The sequence below is a fragment of the Gossypium hirsutum genome, chromosome A13 (genome assembly GCF_007990345.1).
Source record: "Gossypium hirsutum isolate 1008001.06 chromosome A13, Gossypium_hirsutum_v2.1, whole genome shotgun sequence".
Classification (NCBI taxonomy): domain Eukaryota; kingdom Viridiplantae; phylum Streptophyta; class Magnoliopsida; order Malvales; family Malvaceae; genus Gossypium; species Gossypium hirsutum.
The window spans coordinates 85,434,335-85,454,124 of record NC_053436.1 but is presented as its reverse complement, the minus strand read 5'-3'; the positions used below and the strand labels follow the sequence as shown (position 1 = coordinate 85,454,124).

The window sequence follows — 19,790 nt, the reverse complement described above, 5'->3', positions numbered from 1 at the left end:
GAACTTACCTCGAGTTGTTCTGATAACCGTCGACTACTCGTCTACCTTTCGTTTCCCACGATCTAATTCCGGTATTTGCTTATCTTGATCTATATGATATCAAATTAACTCATTCAAACTTTCATTCAATTCAATTTAGCCTAAAACTTTCATTTTTGGCTAAATTATAAATTTACCCCTAAAATTTTTACTACTTTGCAAATTAGTCCTTTATACACAAAATGGCAATTTTACACAATTAGGCTATAACCCAAGATAGCCAAATTTCCTATATGCTACTAGTAGCCCAAAAATTTCATTATTTCACACCTTTAACAACAACTTTTTACAATTCACAATTTAATCCCTATTTTACATTTTTGTCAAAAATTACTTTAGAAAACTGGTAAAACTATCATCAAACCTCCAAAATACATCATTTAATAACAAATAACTCAAGTATTCAATAATGGAACTTTTCAAAATCTATAACAGTTTCAAAAACGAAGGTACGGGCTAGTTGGATTAAGTTGCAACGAGTTCAAAAACATAGAAATCATTAAAAACCAAGTCAAAACCGTACCTTAATTAAGAATTGAAGTTGCTGAAACCTAAAAGCATAAAATGGCTTCTCTTTTTTTTCTGTGAAGAAAAGGATAAACAGTTAGGAAATTTTGGCATTTTGTTTTATTATTATTACTTTAATAACTAAATTACTAATATAACCTTATAAATAAACTTATAATAACATGAAATTCATGGACATGAATGTCCATTAACTTAAAATAAGGTCAAATAACATTATAAGGACTTCCACATCAATAAACCATAGCTATTTAATACCTTTAAACAATAGAACTCATATTTTACGCTTTACGTGATTTAGTCATTTTTACCGAATTAAGCATTTAAACAGTAAAATTTCTTTATGAAACTTCCACATAATTTATCTAACATACTGTAAACCTTATTAAAATAATAAAATAAATATTTTGACTTCGGATTTGTGGTCCCAAACCATTATTCTGATTTGACCTAAAAACGGGCTATTACATGGATCAGTTTGACTAATTGGTGAAATTTTGATAAGTTTCCATTGTTTAGAATTGAATAAATTAGGTGTGTAATTTTTAAAAATTAAGCTTAGATTAAGAAAATGGCTGAAATTTAAAGTTTAATTATTAGTTTCGTACATTAATGACCAAATTGAATAAAATAAAAAATCTATTCTAAAATTTTGTTAGGAATAGAAAGTAGACGGTTCCTAATGAATGTATATGAAATCAGAGTTTAATCCGAATCTTTAGATTGAAAGTTATGCTTGTTCCAGTTATAGAGACTAAATTGAATAAATTACAAAATATGCATAAATTGATATTTTGTTATGGATTGGGTGGAAATTGTTAGTGTGTTATATTTCATGACTATTCATAGCTAATGTCGATGTAGAAACTTTGAGAGAGAAAGGGAAAGCGAGAGTAGTCGATGAGTGATGCGAGACCACAGTTTGTACTTTTATGATTTGAGATAGTAATATTTGCTTGCATATGCATGTTTATTGATTGGTGAAACATTGAGGTGAGTATATTCTGATAGTATGACATGTTTTGATCAAGATTGGTAGGGATTATCATAATAGAAGACTAAAATGATTGAAATGAAAAATGAAATGAAAAACATGAATTATGTTATGTGATATGGAAATTGAAATGGAATATGTTATATAATATGAAATGTATGGGTTTGATAATGATAATGATTTGGATTATGATTATGATTGAGGAATGTTATATGTTTTAAATCATAAAAATAGATTGAATGTTGGTACCCTATTAGTTGTTCGGGCTGTGTTGGATATAATTGGCATGCCATGGGATTGGTTTGTGTATGGGATTATGCGTTTATGCTCTAGGATGCACCTAGTATGCCAGATATACACTTTGCTTTCTAGGATACACTTCATGTGCTAGTATGCGATTTGTGCGCCAAGATGCGTTTCATGTGCTAGTATGCGCCTTACATGCCAGTTTACCTTACTTTGGTTTATCTGATGATGTACTTCAGTGCCAGTTTGGTGTGTTGGATGGACGATCCGTGTATCATTCTGAGTCTAAGTCATGTTAATAGATTTATAAATGGTGAACTTGGTAAGTAATATTGTATGATGAAATGGTTTCACTTGTATTCTTATATAGAATGCGATAGAAAGATCATGTAAGCTATTAAGCAAATTATTTGAGAACGAGCCTTGGGGGCCGAAATGAGTACGAATGAGTCGATAAAATTCATAAACGAGTTTGAATGGTAAGAAAATAATAGTACTATAAAACATGAATACCATGATGTAAATTGCATATAGAGCTATGTGACCACATAGTTGATAAGGATAGATAGTAAGATATAAGTGATTTGTCAAATGGTATGCCTAGTTCATTTGTCATGCATATATTGATGAATGGATTGGTTAATTCGCACATATATGTTCTTACTTGTACCAAATATGTGAATTATTTTGTTTGATAGATGAGACTTGAATACATTATGTAAATGTGTTATATATGAAAATTCATGAATGTTTTTGTTATCTTAAATCATGAAAGTACCACTGAGCCCTATCGCTTAGCATACGATTTGTTTATTCCGTGTGCAGGTACAAGTATTCTCGAAGCCCTAGGAAACATCCACATGACACTAATAAAATTAACCTAAGTTTTTATAGCCCTTTTTCATTATGTTACTGACATGTACCTAGGTTTTTTTTTTCATCAAATGTTAGAAATGGTCCAAAATACTTATATAAAGGTTGTGATTTGTGATTTTGGTTATAGTCAAGCATGAAGCTGATGTTAATAGATTGATAACCATATTTTGTACATGTTTTAATAGTATAGAATGGTTGAATTGGGGCTTTGGTGCAAAATGATGTTAAACATGCTAGGTGGAAAACATTTGAAACAGAGACCTAATGGTCTGTCTGCAATGTTGCAACTTGAATACCGCAACTCAGGCCATCTCGTCGTGACGTCTCCTGTTTGAGGTCACGATGTCGAATCTGTTTTATTTTGAAAACTTTGCAATTTGGTCCTCAAGTTGGAAAGCTTGGCTACTGTCTTCAATGACGTGACACCAAGCTCTGGAAGTCGCAACACCCACTTGAAATATTTTAAAAGTTTTTTAGTTTGGTCCTAGTTCAGCCTATAGATGGTATTGAGCTTTCTTAAGCTCATGTTTGACCCTAAAATGGTTAGTTTTCGTGTTTTATGCACGCAATGCTAGTATTTAGGCATTTAAGATTGAAACTTGCATGTGATTAATCATAATTGCTCCGGCAATGAATGTGGCATTCTGTAGTTCGGACCTGACAATCGAGTTGGGTATGAGGTGTTACAGTGTTAGTATCGGTGCCTTAGTTAACATTGTCTTCAACTTCTCAAAACATTTCCAACATTTCTTGGAAAATTGATATTCTTCTATAGTAACTTAGTCAATGGGATAGCTATCATTGAGAATCTTTTAACAAATCGCCAATAGTATCGTACTAGAACATTCAAAGTTGACGTTGGTGTCATAGAGGAAACTAATACTGTCTTCAATGACGTGACACCAAGCTCTGGAAGTCACAACACTCACTTGAAATACTTTAAAAGCTTTTTAGTTTGGTCCTAGTTCAATCTATGGATGGTATTAAGCTTTCTTAAGCTCATATTTGACCCTAAAATGGTTAGTTTTCGTATTTTATGCACGCAATGTTAATATTTAGGCATTTAAGATTGAAATTTGCATGTGATTAATCATAATTGCTCCAGCAACGAATGTGGCATTCTGTAGTTCGGACTTGACAATCGGGTTGGGTATGAGGTGTTACAGTGTTAGTATTGGTGCCTTAGTTAACATTGTCTTTAACTTCTCCAAACATTTCTAACATTTCTTGGACCATTCAAAATTGATATTCTTCTGTAGTAACTTAGTCAATGGGATAGCTATCATCGAGAATCTTTTAACAAATCGCCAATAGTATCCCACTAGAACATTCAAAGTTGACATTGGTGTCATAGGGGAAGCTAATAGCTTTCTGCTTTGTTGGGGGAAGCAAAGTGGGATTAAGGATATTTATAGTTGGGTGAGTTTGAGATAATTTTTCCCTTACCCTTCACTTTTTGATTCAAGATATTATTCTTCACAATTGATCAATAGTTACAAGCTTGAGATCAATTACTTCTGGCTTTGGCTTGTTTTTCCTTTGAATAATGAGCCACGGACTGTAGCCATCAAAAGTAGAGGGACTAGTGGTATGAACATCCAAGTGCGATGGATCTAAATGGTTAATAGCATTAACAAATGGAGAAGTAGAAGGATGGCATTTTTCGATAGAGTGGTTGATCTTCCAACAAGAGAGAATTCAAACCTTCGTAGATAATAGCTTGTTTATATCCTTCGCTAGTAACAAAACAAGAAAGGGGTTTACAGAGATTTAGTTGAACATATAAATGACCATATCTATCCCTTTCGTTAGCAAATGTGTGACTATCAACTCTTAGGAGAGATCCAATACCTCTACCAATTTTCTTAAAAATATCCATATCAAAGTTTTGAACTTGTAATTCTAGTGATCTTAACTAGGGGTGAGGATTCGATCAAGTAGAGTCGAATCGAGTCAAAAAATTTCTAGTTAGTTGAGTTGACGAATTCTATTTTAGCAACTAAACTCAATTTAAAATATTTTCGAATCAAATCAAATAAAGTCGAAAAATTTCAAGTCAAGTCGAATCAAGTTAACGAATTCTATTATTTATACTCAAAGTTGCGTTTACATGGACTGATTATTTAACTAGTAGATAAAGTACAAGATTATTTAACTACATAAACAATATAATGGTTTTGCTTTTAACTTAATGGGTAAACATTTATCAAAGTGACGTAGTTTTGCCTTTTAACTTAATGGTTTTGACTTTTAACTTTAGAAAAGGTAAACATTTATCAAAACGACATAGTTTTTCCTTTTCTTATTCAAATTTTTTGATAACTCGATTTGTGTAATTCCAATTCGAGTTAACCGAAAAATTTGATTTCTTATTCAAGTTGATCCGAATAACTCGATTAATTCAAATAACTCAAACTATTTAATTAAAAATTTAGATTTTTATTGAGCTTTTCGAATCAAATGAGATTTTACTCACTCCTAATTTTAACCAAACTGAAACATAGGAAATTGTAGCAGTGGATGTCCTAAGGTTGGATTCCCATTTGTGCACAATAAGAAAATGACCCCAATAAACTATGGTCCATTTTGTATAACATAAGCATAATCAGAGTTATAATGAAGGAAACAATAAAGTAGTTAAGACCTAAGCCTGTAAATTGGATTTTACCTGTGGGTTTCCAAAGGGATGAAAGCTGACTAGAGACAAATTAGTAAACCATAGTTTTCCCAAATGAGGCACTGGCCATTTATTTCTGATTGTATAATTTATTTAAAAGATATTATTACATCAAGCATTTATAGAGTTTTGAAACCCCATCGATAATTAAAAATAAGAGTGAGATATTTAACTCACTTATGGAAAAGTTATTAAATAGGAACAATTAATTTAGAAGGGGTTGGATTTTGATGGGAAGACCCTCCTTAGGAATGGGTGATGGAATGTAGGAAATCTTCTCATTGGGATTGAGTTTAACCCATTTGAAAGTGGTGAGCAGATTGTGGATGAAAGTGAGGATTTCAAGTCGAGCATACTCCTTGCCAGGGCACATTCGAGGACCTCCCCCAAATGGTACAAAGGAGTAGGGTGCAGGACCATTCCCTTCAAACCTTGATGGATCAAATCTCTCTGGATCCGGAAAGTATTTCGGATTCTTGTGCGTTGTATGCACCATCCAAAACGCCTGACCATTTTAGTACAATTAAATCAATATTTATTATATATGGTTGCATTATTTTATTTTTAAAAAAAATATGTATTAGTTACCTTCCATCCCTTTGGGATTGTATAACCTGCGTAAGTGAAGTCGGTTATGGCCTCTCTGAAAGATCCATTAGCAGGCGGAGCCAACCTCATTACTTCGGATGCCACGCACCATGTATACTTCATCTTCCGTATATCTTCCCATCTCAATGGCTCCCCTGCCTCCTTGCATCTTAATACTTCCATTTGTTCTGCATTTTCCCAGCAACTAGTTGAAAACATTACTTTATTCGTGAATAGTCCCATCCCAATGTCATGGGTGCTTAAAATCAAGCTAAATCACGTACCTTCAAGGACCCTGTTATATACTTCAGGATAATCCGAAAGATAGCTAACAATGAAGGTGATGGCAGTGCTTGTTGTGTCATGGCTGGCAATAAAGAAGCCCACAATCTTATTGCCGATCTCAACCTCAGTCATACCATCCATCAGCATGCTGTCAACCAAGTCTGAGGCTACTGTTTTCCCTTTCTCCAATATCTCATTTTTCTTCTGGGTAATGAGGGCTAAAAGCCGTTGTCGAATCAGTCTGCCGGCCTTCACTGCCCGATTGAAAGTTGTACCTGGAAGATCTATGGGAACCGACATGAGACCCGCAGTGGCAAGAGCAAATGGCTTCGCGAAGTTCTCGATCTCGTCGTTATCCGTGACGCTCATGAAAAGACGACAAGCCAGTGCGAACGTGTACTTCTTGGAGAGTGGGAAAACTTGGACTTCATTATACGGCGACCAATGTTGATTTAGGTGCTCTTTCGCCATTATATCCATGACTGGTATGAAATGTTGCAGGGACTCAGGCTTGAGAAAAGGAGGCAGATAGGCCCGAAGTTTAGTGGATTCTTCTTTGGAAGAATTGTCAACACTGGATGGGTCCATCAAAGCTTTCTTAATAGAATCCGGCCACCATGAAGTGACATATTTGTTTTGGCCGGAGAAAAGGAACTTGTTACCAGCGGAGCCGCAGAAGACGGCCATGTCTTCTCCAAGCAGTGATGTGCGAAACACATCGGGTGAATATTTGGTAGTTCTATCAGTCACGAATTTCTCAGGAGTTCCCCTTCTGGACGCCAACACAAAATCCAAGGTTTCACCGATGTATGGAAGACCCTTTTTACCAGGAGGGAGGTTGGGGTTGGGGCCGCCGCCGCTAGATTTGTATTTGTAAAGAAAGTAAAAGAGACCGGCAGAGACGTATAGAAGCACCAAGTGGAGTACGTATGGCATCAAAGAATCAAAGGCGTCGATGGCTGCTGCAAGCTTCATGTTGGTAGCTACGAAAACTGAAATGGAGAATGGATGCATCTGAAATGTATATTTATAGTGCTATCATATACTAGTTTATCCCCATATTTGTCTTTGGAGGAATTGAAGTCCATCCAAGTTTGGTATCTCCATTTACTTTTCTAATGGAAATCCTTCATTGCCATCAATGATACTAATTTTTGACTTGCTCGATGCCTTTACTCACACTAGCATATATTTGTACTCCTTAAAGTTTCAAATCAAAGTATTTCTCGACAAATATTTTTAATATATATTAAATATTTGTAATTTAGTTAAAAGCATCATTTATGTTAATAGAATAAAGTTGTTAAAATTATTAATTATATTTTTATATTATGAATTTATTCATAAATCAAAATACATTGTTAATAGAAAGAAAATGGAAGAAGACTTAAAATGGATTGTGACAACAATTTTAAATCCATGGAATGGGTTATATTATAGGATAAATAAATAAGGAAGAAACAAGAATAAGAATATTTGTTAAACAAAGTAAAATTATGGATCCATCATATCCTTATCCAAGATTATTCTACATTGCTTCACATAGAGTGGGTCGATACAAATAAAATTTATTGAAAGTGACAAAAGGTGGCCAATTGCACTTCATGGACAACCCAGAGAACAAGAGCATCAAGGACATGTTCACTTACACAACGTATGGCTTGGTTTTTATATAATTTGCTTAGCGTTTAGGGTATATTCAGCTTCATCTAAGTTTAGTCTTATTTTTCTTTATATAATTTTAAATGTCTCTCAAAATCCTCTTACTGTAATATTATTCCCATCAACCATATTAATTTTTTATTTGTTGGATGTATTTACCAAACTATATGATATTAGCTGGAATTTTAATTTTTACTATAGATGTTAAAAGAATTGTATTTATCTAAAAGTTAATTAAAGTTATACAAGGTTCCTAGTAAACAATTGTACACAACCTGAAGGCATTCCTAAGAAGCATGTCTCTATGAAGGAGCTTGTTACGCCGAGTGGAGATTGGAATTGGTCTATTCTTAACTTGGTTCTGCCACATCCAGTCATCCTATAAGCCTCCATTAGATGATGACGTTGATGACTCTGCAAGTTGGGTTCACGATAAAAAAGAATTTGTTTTCAGTGTGATCTGTCTACGCTACTAATTGTGGGGGTGGAAAGGAGTAGATACAATGGGATTTGGCATCGGATTTGGTACATTCGAGTTCCTCAAAAGGTGTGTGTTTTCATTGGACTAGCCTTTTTAGATAGAATTCTAACCACTGAGAACAGAGTGAGAAGAAAAATGACTCTTGATGGAAGTTGTATGGTTTGTGGAAGCGCGTTGGAAAATACTGACCATGTACTGCGATTTTGTACCCCAGCTGTGGAAACTTGGCTTTCTGTTACTAAGGTGGAAACGAGACATGAGTCTCAGCTTGGAAGAATGGTTTGTTAAAAAGCTATCTGATCCTAAATATTTTGCCTGTATTCCTAGCGCTTGGGTAACATTGTTTGGTAGTCTCTTTTGGCAATTTTGGATTAGGAGAAATAATTATGTATTTCATGCTGAGTTTATGGAAACCGATAGTATTTTTGGGAAAAAGTTGTTGGATGAAAGACATTTTTCTTAAGGCAAACCATGGGTCGAACCAGACATTGAGGCACATAAATGCTGATTCTCGTAGAGCCATAAGATGTAAACCACTAGATGATGGATGGAAGAACGTGAATACTTATGGTGTTATGTGTCAACTTTCAGGGATTGCTATTGTGGGTGGATTAATCTGTGACCAGGTTGGAGTATGGATTGCAAGCTTCACAAGAAATCTCCAGAGTTGCTTGGTGCTCATGGCTGAACTCTGGGGTATACTTGATGGGCTCCAAATAGCGTGGAGTTTCGGGCTGAAGAAAATGGTGCTTGAGACAGACAGTAAGGAAGCTATTCAAGCAATTTAAGAATATGGAAAAGAGCAGTATGATTCTTTTGTAATACATAACACCAAAAAGCTTCTCCAACGTGATTCGACAATTCACTTAATACATGTTCTCAGAGAAGGCAACAAGGTAGTGGATGGTTTGACAAAAATGTCTTTCTCAAGACTTTTGGGCAATGTTACATTTATGCAACCCTCAGATGAAATCCTTTAGTCTTTACATGATGATTGACCTGATGTAATGTGATCTCATTTTATATTAATTAGGGTTAATCTCTCTTTTGTATAAAAAAATTATACAAGGGCAAGGCAAAGAAAGGGAAAAAGGCCACTAAGATTAGAGGTGTTTAAAGATGGTATTACTACTTGAATTTTAAAAGAGTTTCTTTTACGTAAACCTAACTTGGTATTAGTTATTAAAAAAATGATAATAATATCATATTTTTTAAGTAATGACTTAGTGAGTTTGTTTAAATAGAGAAACATTATGTTTTCTTATAAATTTATCATAAGCAGTTATGTGTGGAAACTATAAATGTATGTTTAAAAATAATATATAATAAATAATGCAATGCATGACTTTTAACTAAGTAATAATAATACATGAAATATGTACAGTATTAAATTTAAAAATTTTAATTAAATTATTTATCATTGTGTTGTTTTTAATCTTGAGTCAGTGTCGAGTTAACTTGTGCCACTAACTCAATTAAATACATTATTAATATATACAAATGATGGAAGTAATGAAGTGTGCATAATAAAATTAAAATGTATAAAAATATTAACATAAAGTTCTAGTTGCATGGTAAATTAAAGTTTTACTAACACAATTGGTTTGGGTTCATATCCCTTAATATGCATATTTTTATTATTATTTTAATTAAAAATATTAGAATATCCGAGTAGTATAATTTATTTTAATTACAAAAAGGCATGTCCGTAATTTTTCTAACCGAGTTGGTGACCCGGTTGAGGGTGACACCAACCTTGTCACCAACTCAGTCATGAACTTAAATAATAGCATAGATATGTAGAAAATTTAATAAGAATAATGCCTTGAGTTGGTAAGCTACCTAGTTAGTCACCCAACTTTTAGAGTGTTTTCATTTTGGTCACAAAAAATGAACTTTTTGCAATTTTATCAACCAACTTTTAAATCGCTTTCATTTTAGTCATCTAAGTATTAAATCTCTAATGGCGATTAATTGTACATGTCACATTATCTATACACTTTCATTTTGATCACCCAACTTCTAAGCCGCTTTCATTTTAGTAACCCAAAAAGATATCATTCTTAAGTATTGATCAGGGAAAAATATGGTAGAAACTGAAATAATACATTAAAAATTGTCAAATTGTACATGTTTACCCCATTGTTAAAAGTTCTAACTTTTTTTATTGAAATTTTAAATTTCAAAACATCAGAATCAATTTAATAAAATTATTGAAAAAAATTCATCCCTTGGTAGTGTTAGCCAATTTGTTACTATAATATTAAAAATAATTAATTTAATTTTCTTCTAAAATTTTAAATTTTATTTTAAATTTCCAAAGTATAATCAACTCAAATAACTCGCCTTTATTAATTATCTATGAAACACAATTTTTTTATTATACGAACTTAGAATCTTCCATGCTAAGCTAAAAGTAGAGAAAATCCTTACAATTAATTAAATAGGTAAAGTATAGAGATGGTCGCTCACCTATTGCTCGTGTTTTATTTTGGTTACTAAGCTTTTAATTTTTTCAATTTAATCACTAAACTATTTGAAATCATTTTTTTTGTCACTGAACGTTAGCATTTGTTTGAAATTGACAGAAGTGCTAAAGTGGGTTTTTTTTATTGGTCTAATAACAAATTTAGCCCTATAATGCTTACACATTCTATTAATTTGAGCCTAAATATAAAAAATTAATAAATTTAACCATCAATGTTTACAAAATTTGTCATTTTAGTTCAAATTCTAAAAAAAATCAATAAATTTAACCCTCAACATTTACAAAATAAAAATATTTAAATTTTAAAATTTGTGTAAATTTAAAACAAAAATCCAACCCCCAAACCTTTATTTCTCCACCGTGCTCGCCTCCATCAACTTACACTTGTAACAATATGCTGTCAGTAAAAAAATTATATGCCATCACATCAGGCAAAACTCTGACGACTTTCATGAAATCTGCCAGCTGACATGCCTCCTCCATCTTCTTCTTCTTTAACACGTTCATGATCAGATGAAAGGTGGCAGCGTTCAACCCATCGTTTTCCATCATAGTCTGTGTTGGAAAATATCCAGTTCAAAAACGGTTTTCTTGCATGGCGAAAAATAAAAATTTTAAAAACTAACTAGGTTTGTGATATTTGTAACAATAAACCCTAGATTGAATTTGCATTTGTGTTTTCGGATAGACGAATTCTTTTTGTTCTCGACTTTCAACCAAACGATATTTTCCGCTACTTTCGTACCATGAACTGCTTCGAATGTGGGCTCGAACGAATCAAATCAAACACAAAACCAGAAACAATTTTCTTTTCTTTAGCGTGAAAACAAAAAAAATCTCTTCTCAAATAGAGACCGACAAAATTGTTCATCCGAAAAATAGATTTAATAGTTGAGAATAAATTCTCTCTATTTTCGCACAGAGTAATAATATTTTTATGTTGTGTAAATAGTCCTACCGGTGCCATCTATTTATAGAAAGAGAATATAGAACCCTTGTTTAATTATAAAAGTTTATTTCAACTAGAAAAATGAGCTCCTAGTATAACTAGAAGTATAGGTGGTGACAACCCTAGTTACTGTCCACCCTTTTAACATGAGAGGATTTTAAACCTACCCCATATCGGATCCAATTACATGTACTTTCCGGTCTTTTAACCCAATACTTTTTGATCCAACTTGATATTTTTTTTATTTCCCAAAATAAAATTCTCAATATATTTCCAATTAAATAATATTCTCAACCCAATTTTAATTCCATTAAAATATGACGACTTTACCGTAAAAGAATTTATGAGAAAATATATTTAATTTTTTATATTCAATAGTTCATTATGACCAAATGATTTATTTTTTTATTTTCAAACTTTATTTAATTAAAAAACATAAATTCATTTTTCAGGTCATTTTAATTTTTTATTTTGGAGAAAACCACATTCATTTCTAAATGATTTCATTTCTCCATTTTCATTTTCATTTTGGAGAAAACCATAATCATTTCCAAATGTTTCCATTTCTCTATTTTCATTTTCGAATGATTTCTCATTTCTCCATTTTCACCATTTTTATTCCTCTCTTTAATTTGATTCAACATACAATTCATTTCTGGTTTCAACGAGCTAAAAGATGGATCGATTGGACATATGCGATTAAGGATTAAATGATTTATAATTAAGTTCCAGCTTTTCGCCTATAAATTATAAACTCATTTAGTCACGATGTCATTCCATTGTAGTATCATGACTAAGCTCTCTCTAACGTGTCACACTCGATCTTTATTAAGGTCTGAGTTAGGAAAATGTGGGAGTTAATTGTAAGAAACTACTAGTTCAGCGGACTCAATTGTGAGAATTTAGAAATTCCAGTGGTTGGTTAGCAATCAGTTGGTTCTGGTTCTGGTTTGGTTGCAACGAAATCAATTGGTTACTTAGTGGGAGACAAAATGATTGCTAATATATAGTGTTTATAGGAGTTGGTGACCGAGCATGTAGTGGTTATATATATAGTAAGAAGGGTTGTTCTGTAGAAAGGGGATTTTCTCTATTCTACTTCTTGTTCCTTCGTTCCATGTTCTTTTTTTCTTCAACTTCTTCGGTTACACCGAAGAAGATAAAGCTAAAGAAAAATTTGCATGCAGTGATAGTCAAGGGTTTGAGTTAGGAAAATAGAGAATTCAGTATATTGGTAAGCCTCTTAATCTTCCTATACTTGTGGATTTGAAAAAAAGAGAAGATATAGATTTCTATAACTTTTGAAAGAATTCTAAGAGTTTTGGTTTTTGGGTTTTGGAAGCATAAATGCTTTGATTTAATCTGTGTTTTTGGTTTTCATATGTAGCTACCAAGAGAAATGAGGTTTTGGCGTTTGGAAAAGCTAAGTTGGAAAGTAGAAAGAAACCAGATGAGTTTCCATACTCCATATCTGGGTGTCGATCTGGATGTTGTATGACTGATGTGATTCTATGTTGAGTTCAGTGAGATTCAGTGATGATATAGGATTTTTGTTGATTGGATATGTTATGTATGCGCTGGTTGTTTGACTACATGAAGGATGAAAATATGTTTTCTAAGAATATGTTATGTGTTGTATTTGTGAAATGGGTGTGGCGTATTCCATGTTATATTTTGAACGTATTGTTGTATGTTATGCGTGTTCATGAATTATAGAGTACAGAGGAAATTGATTGCTGGGTTAATCGGTGTAGGAATTGGCGTTGTGGAGAACGAATGGATTATGAAATAGAATTTCCTTTAGTTTTTTCATAATTCGTTTTGGTATGTGTTGCAACTGAGATAGGCGATTGCCTGGACTTGCGGGCGAACATTTAGGTGTTCTAATTAATAAAGAGGATTTGAGAAGGAGTAAATAGATGACAACAATAATGATGTGTAAGGCCATGGCATCGATTAGAGACTTTAAGCCTATAAGAGTGTAAGACCATAGCTGGATTATGGCATCATATAGTGTAAGACCATAGTTGGGTTATGAAAACATATGAAGTCCGCTAGGATAGTAAACATGACATATTTGGGAGAATCGTGAAATGATTCATGTGATTATAAAGTCTGCCAGGACAGCGAACAAGGAAATCCGTTAGGATAATTATGTCGAATATAGAAGCATTAGCGAAATTACTGAGATAAGGCTCCACCAAGTTATGAAGGTAAGAAGGATATATGAAAGTGTTGCATACGTGGATATGTATGGAGGAAGGTTTTTCCTTATAGAGTATTTGTAACTAGGTATCCACCATTTAGGGTTCACTAGAAAGGACTATTTTAAATGGAAGGTCAGTTGGGGACTATCTTATTTGGTAAAGTCCGTCAAAGATTTGTCGAAAGATAAGGCTGTCCACGAGGACTACCAAATGAATTGAAGTACTATTAGAACCTAATTTAGGTGGAAAGGATCTGGTAGTTTGGAATATTTGTCAGGATCATCATATCTGGAAAGTCCGCCATGGACTATTTTGTGGGACATCCATAGGGACTATTTGTTCTAGAAGTCTACCATGTATTATCGAAGTAAAGGGAAGTCCACCATGGACTATCTTGTGGGATGCCCATACTATCTGTTTTAGAAGTCTGTCGTGTATTATTGAAGTAAAGGGAAGTCTGCTAGGATTATCTTAGAATTATAATGCTGTAAGGACTATCTCATATGGCTATCTATAGAAGGGGTTTATTACCTATGGTCTACCAGATTTTAAGCTTAAACTACCTATTGATGAGGTCAAGTATTCATGGAATTTTTTAACTACACTAATATCTGCCGAAGTGGCGGTAAACAAATGAAGAGATAACAAGATCGTATACCTACATCAAGATCTTCATGAGGGTAAAGATAATGAAAAGAAACTACCCTCTCAATGTAATATATAGTAATTCGTCAAGTTATCTAGGTGGGTATATATATAAACATCTATCCAAAAGATGAAATGCTCGATAGAATATCAAGCAAGAAGAACGAAAAATCTGATATGAAGCTTGAGACTATGGTATGAATCGCCAAGGAGTATCCATTAAGAAGTTGTATTGTTATAAAGTGTTTATTAGAAGTTGTAGAGGGAAAACGTATAAACATCGAACACAACAGCAGATGCTAAAGTCTAAATGAAAAATAGAGAGTTTTAATTACATACATGAACTCTTTTTATTGATTCTTTTATGTAGTGATGAACATATGGAACCTCATTAAATTCACATGAACTTATGAGTGGTTTGCCTTGGTGCAAGACCAAAAAATGTATAGAAAGCATGGAAAGGACCAAGTCGGACCTTGCGGAGTCCAAGAGGACATGCAGGTTGTGGTATTGTGCATATAAGGCACATCTTTAGAGGCTCTGCTTGAAGGTTTGAAATATTAATAGAACTTGAGTTGATATACGTCATGTATAATTAAATTGTTTATAGTAAAGTTGAAGTAAATCTCTATAGTGAACAATTAAGTAACAACTCATATGGTGACTATTAGATTATTTTTAATAGATAATTACATTGAAGTATTTGTAAATGTTTCTTTAGTTGATGTGTTTAAATAGTAAAAATATTTTATTTATCTATCAAATAAAACATGGCTAGTTAAGTTTATTGTACTGTATACTGGATAGGTTTAATTGTGACATCTAGTATTAGACCTGACGAACGGATTGGGTAAGGGGGTTTCAATTTAGTGGTATCAGAGTATAGTTTAGTCGGTCCTATAGACATTGGAAATTGAGAAATAGCCCCCATATGCATGATACTTTTGTCTAGCTTTGTCCCTTATATTATAATTAGTTTATGTATTGTGGATAAGTTCAAGTTGGCGGATAAATGCAGAATGGGTGATAGGTATCTCGGAAGTATAGAAAGGGAAATAAAAAAGGGTAGTAAAGGTAATAAATAAACTTGAATGCTTAACAATGGTAGGGGAAAGATTTCGGAAGTATAAATAATTACATCATATGTATATTAAGACTACGTTTCTCAATGACGACATTGAAGAAACAATTTATACAGTGCAACTAGAAAACTTTGAGTCGAGAGACCCAAAGAATATGATTTGCAAATTAACAAAATCCGTCTATGGACTCAAACAAGCTTCTTGTCAATGATACCACAAGTTTAATCAAGTAATTGTCTTGTTCGGTTCTGAAATGAATATTGTTGATGATTATGTGTATAACAAATTCAGTGGGAGTAAGTATATATTCATATATTCCTGGTTCTGTATGTCGATGAAATTTTGCTTGCCACTAATGATATAGGGTTATTGCATAGAACTAAGAGGTTTTTTATCTAAGTATTTTGAGATGAAATATCTTGGGACGCCTCTTTTGTTTTAAGAATTTAGATACATTGAAACTGATCTTGTGGTATTTTTGGATTGTCACAAAAGAGCTATATCGATAAAGTACTCAAAAGGTTTGGCATGCACAGTTGTAGACTAGATGACACCAATGTTGCTAAAAGAGATAAAGTAACATTGAAATTAAGGAAATGCAAAAGATGAACTATGCATTAATTGTTGGGAGTCTAATGTATGCTCAAGTATGTAAGCGTCTAGATATTGCGTACATTGTTGGGATGTTAGGTAGACATTTAAGCAACATTGGTATAGACCATCAAATAGCATCAAAGAGGATTATGAGGTATCTTCAGAGAACAAAAGATTACATGCTCACTTACAATAGATCAAATCATTTAGAGGTCGTAGGGTATTTTAGTTCTAATTTTGCTAGGTGCCAAGATGGCAAGAAATTTACATCAGACTATATTTACTTGTTAGCTAGAGGAGCTATATATTGGAAAAGTGTCAAGTAGACACTTGTAGCTTCTTCCATTATGGCAGCAGATTGTAGAATATTATGAGGTATCAAACCATGGAATATGGTTGCAAAACTTTGTCATTACGCTGTGCATTTTGGAGAATGTAGAAAGTCCACTCAAATTATTTTGTGACAATAAGTCAGCGGCACTATATCCCAACAACAAAAGAAGCTTAACTAAGTCAAAACATATTGACATAAAGTTCTGAGTTGTGAAAGAAAGAGTGCAAAGTGGACAAATATCCATAGAGCGCATTGGGACAAACTCTATGATAGAGGATCCGCTCACAAAAGGTTTTCCACCCAAGTTCTTTCATGAGTACACTGCTTATATGAGTGTTATGTTGGAAAAATGAGTTTAGAAAACGTAGTGGAAAATAAATTTAGGGAAAAAGCAGATTTTTAAAATTTTTCCAAAATAAGATCTTAGTTGTGATATCTAAAGTAATAAATACCTTAATCAAAATTGTACATTTTCGATTCGTCTAGAATGAGCGCTTCGACCGTGTAATGACCTAAAATTCACGGGCATCGAAAAAGTACAATATCGGGCCTTCGTCTTAGTAAACTGAGTTCGTAAATAATTATTAGGAATAATTGTGAGTCTAGTAGTGTGTTTAATTAGGCTCTAATTAAGTGAAATTAGCTCAATTTAGAGAAAATAGTAAAAAGAACTAAATTGAATAAGGGGTAAAAGTTGAATTATAGATTAATAGAAAGTAAAAAAGATTAACATGGCAATTAAGCCATTAACAAGAAATGAGGCGGCATATATGTAATAAAAATCTAAGATTTTTATGTTATATTTTAATTATATAATTAATTATTTAGATATAAATTATGTTAAATTAATTTAAAACAATTATATTATAAAATTTTTATATGATAAATAAAATATGATTTTGACAAATGGATGGTGATAAAAATATACAATTGTAACATATTTATGTATTTACTTTTATTAAAGTAAATAGATATTTATTATTTTTATTAAATTAAAAAGATAGTTATTAGTTAAATAATTATTTATAAGATTTTTATGAAATAATTAGATAAAATCATGACAAATGTATGGTGTTGATCATGTACAAATGTAGAAAAGTAAATGTATACATTTGTATTATAGTATTAATTATATGATAGATATTTATAATAATTAAATTATAATATATTAAGTTAATAAAATAAATAAAACAAATGAAATAATAAAAGAATAAAACGAAAGACGAAAGAGAAAAAAAAGGGTGTAAAAGAACAGAGAAGCTTTTGAAATAGAGTAGGGAAAGAAGAAAGAAAGAAGAAAAAGAAAGAAATAGGGGAAATAGGGAATTTGAAGCTTGGAGTTTTGGTAAGCTTAATTAAGTCCTTTTCTCTTAATTTTGATTTTTTAGAAGTCTTAAAACAAGGTTTTGATAAAATTAAGTTGATAGTTTAGAAGTTTATAGGTTTTTAAAAATAATTTATGTTGGACAAAAAGATGAATTAGGGATTTAATTGAATGAATTTTAAGTTAGAATTGATTAAAGGATTAAACTGTAAATTAGGCTATAAGTTTTGTGTTGTAGGATTAAATTGAAAGAAGTTTTAAATTAGGGTTTTATTATGAACATTAGATAGTTAAATAGAATATGGAAGGAAATTGAATAGAAATAAAGTATGAATTGAGTTAGAAAAGTAAATGAGTTAATTAGGAATAAATTGGAATTAGGGTATAAATTGGATAGAAATTCAGTTATTATTATTAATTAGTGATGTAATTAATAGTGTAAATTATTTTTTTCGTAGCTAACAAAAAACCCGAGGCATTGGCACAAAAAGGAAAAGTGAAAGTTATCGAGGAGTAATCGCAAAATCCGGGTTTGTATTACTATAATTCAAGTTATTTATTATTAAGTATTAATTTTAAATTTATTTATTTTATAGTAAGTAAATATTGAGGTAAGTAATTTTATTGAATTGAATTTAGAAAATTGAATTGAATGAGAAATACGTGTTAGTATTACTATAATTCGAATTTAATTATTATTAATTGTTAAATTTTAAGTTAATATGCATGGTAAGTATTAGTATTGAATTGTATGAAATTAAATTGAATTGTGATTATATGTGAATAATTGAAATGCTTATTGAGTTGAGAAAATGTATTGAATTATGATTATGTGAATTGAAAATTGATTGAAAAGTGGAAAATGATTGAATTAAAAATGTGAGAAATTTCCACTGAATTGAATTGAGATTTATATGTGATTCGGAAACCCTATTAACTAGTTGGGCTGAGTCAAGATATAATTGGCATGCCATAGGATTGGAAGTGTTCAGGGATGCTTCGACCTCGAGTCGATGAGACACTGGGTGTCATTATTTTACTTCAGATAGATTCGATGAGGTACTGGGTACCACTTTACTTCGGCTAGGCTGATAAGGCACTGGGTGTCAACTTTGCTTCGAACTATCCGATGAGGCACTGGGTGCCAAACTGGTGTATTTGGTTAGATCCGTGTATCCGCCAAAGTCCGAGTCTGTTAATAGGGGTAATTAAAAGAAAAGTTAAGTTGAATAAAAGGAATTGATTGAACCATTGAAAGAAATGTGAAAATGGAACATGAATTGATAATGTGATTTGAATGTGAGTATGAGAATGGAAAGCATGAACCAATGGTTCATGAATTAGATAATGGCTCAACATGAATGTATATGATTTCAATTGACGAATAGCTAAATTAAATTGTATGAATATATTGAAAAGGACAAATTTATGTTTGAAATGGTTTAGTAAATATTAGATTTATATGATTTAATTTATATGATTATTATGTTTATAATTTGAATTATAGTAATAACACTGAGTATAAAATACTCAGCGTACGGTTGTTTCTGTGCGCAGGTTAATAGGTATTCAGAGTCTCGGTTCAGCATCCAGGCGATCCCGACTCCAGCGCAAAACTCGGTGATGTATTCTTCTTTTGGCAAAAGTGGCATGTACATAGGTGTTAATTTGGTCACTTTAAAATGCTATATAATTTTTGTTGTAAAGAATGGTATTTGGTATTTTGGTGTTTAAACTAATGAAATGGTATGAAAATTTATATGATATGCATGGTAGAATTGGTGCTAAATTTAG

At 32.1% G+C, this 19,790-nt stretch overlaps 2 protein-coding genes across 2 annotated transcripts; one reads left to right on the top strand and one right to left on the bottom strand.

The window, feature by feature from the left end:
• Window positions 1-5,422: 5,422 nt before the first annotated feature.
• Window positions 5,423-7,237, bottom strand: LOC107895081 (beta-amyrin 28-monooxygenase). The gene is made up of 3 exons (XM_016820297.2): window positions 6,230-7,237; window positions 5,946-6,133; window positions 5,423-5,862 (listed from the first exon to the last, which is right to left on the bottom strand). Exons 1-3 carry the CDS (start codon window positions 7,203-7,205, stop codon window positions 5,563-5,565), a joined length of 1,464 nt encoding a protein of 487 aa, XP_016675786.2. The 5' UTR covers window positions 7,206-7,237; the 3' UTR covers window positions 5,423-5,562.
• Window positions 7,238-8,508: 1,271 nt separating this feature from the next.
• LOC107894352 (uncharacterized) lies at window positions 8,509-9,161 on the top strand. The gene is made up of 2 exons (XM_016819635.1): window positions 8,509-8,652; window positions 8,838-9,161. The coding sequence occupies exons 1-2, from the start codon at window positions 8,509-8,511 to the stop codon at window positions 9,159-9,161; spliced, it is 468 nt and encodes a 155-aa protein (XP_016675124.1).
• Window positions 9,162-19,790: the final 10,629 nt, after the last annotated feature.

What these genes read in the sequence shown, in the direction of transcription:
- LOC107894352 (XM_016819635.1), top strand. Translation starts at nt 8,509, where the DNA reads ATGACTCTTGATGGAAGTTGTATGGTTTGTGGAAGCGCGTTGGAAAAT. An exon ending in AGTCTCAGCTTGGAAGAATG is followed by an intron (nt 8,653 to 8,837) that starts GTTTGTTAAAAA and finishes ATTTTTCTTAAG; the next exon opens with GCAAACCATGGGTCGAACCA.
- LOC107895081 (XM_016820297.2), bottom strand. Translation starts at nt 7,205, where the DNA reads ATGAAGCTTGCAGCAGCCATCGACGCCTTTGATTCTTTGATGCCATAC. An exon ending in ATATAACAGGGTCCTTGAAG is followed by an intron (nt 6,134 to 6,229) that starts GTACGTGATTTA and finishes GGGAAAATGCAG; the next exon opens with AACAAATGGAAGTATTAAGA. An exon ending in CAATCCCAAAGGGATGGAAG is followed by an intron (nt 5,863 to 5,945) that starts GTAACTAATACA and finishes TAAAATGGTCAG; the next exon opens with GCGTTTTGGATGGTGCATAC.